A 524-nucleotide genomic window follows, 5' to 3' on the forward strand; every position below is an offset into this window, starting at 1 on the left:
TGACTGGCAGTCTCGGGACGCTGAGCGGCACCACGGTAAGGACAAGCTCCCTGTCACCTTTTGGTATCCCCACAGTGCCAAGGTGTTCTACCACTCATGGGCATTCAAGGGTCCCCCTGTGTCCTCAATGCCAAGACCTCAGGCACTCTGCTGCCCCAAATCTGACCCCCAGCCAGGCATGGCCATGAGCCTGGGGGTTGGCCACCTGCGGTGTCCCCAGCACAGCCCTCCCTGCCCACATCCCACCGGCGAGAAACCACGGGCAGTGCCAACCCCTACGCCGGTCCCTTGTGCCCGTGGGAAGAGGGAGCAACGTGTCCCACAGGCAGCTGTACCCACGGCCACCCCACGCCAGTTTTTACCCACCGGCTGCCCACGGGTGCCACCCTCAGCTGGGAAACCTGTGGGCAAAGACCACGGGTGGAAGGGACGCCGCTGCAGGACAGAACCCCCACACACCGCCCCCCGGGCCGGTCACCCCTTGCCCGGCTCTGGATGCCGGTGCCGGGCGCTGCCGGCGGAGG

At 66.6% G+C, this 524-nt stretch overlaps 1 protein-coding gene across 1 annotated transcript in view; it reads left to right on the forward strand.

Moving 5' to 3' along the window:
* Positions 1–165, forward strand: part of CHRD (chordin) — a 15,589-nt gene extending 15,424 nt beyond the window's left edge. Inside the window, exon 14 of the mRNA XM_009883387.1 lies at positions 76–165. Coding sequence (XP_009881689.1) covers positions 76–165 — 90 coding nt within the window. The remainder of the gene's footprint in view (positions 1–75) is intronic.
* Positions 166–524: the final 359 nt, after the last annotated feature.

The sequence above is a fragment of the Charadrius vociferus genome, unplaced genomic scaffold, assembly GCF_000708025.1.
Source record: "Charadrius vociferus isolate BGI_N301 unplaced genomic scaffold, ASM70802v2 scaffold214, whole genome shotgun sequence".
Taxonomy (NCBI): domain Eukaryota; kingdom Metazoa; phylum Chordata; class Aves; order Charadriiformes; family Charadriidae; genus Charadrius; species Charadrius vociferus.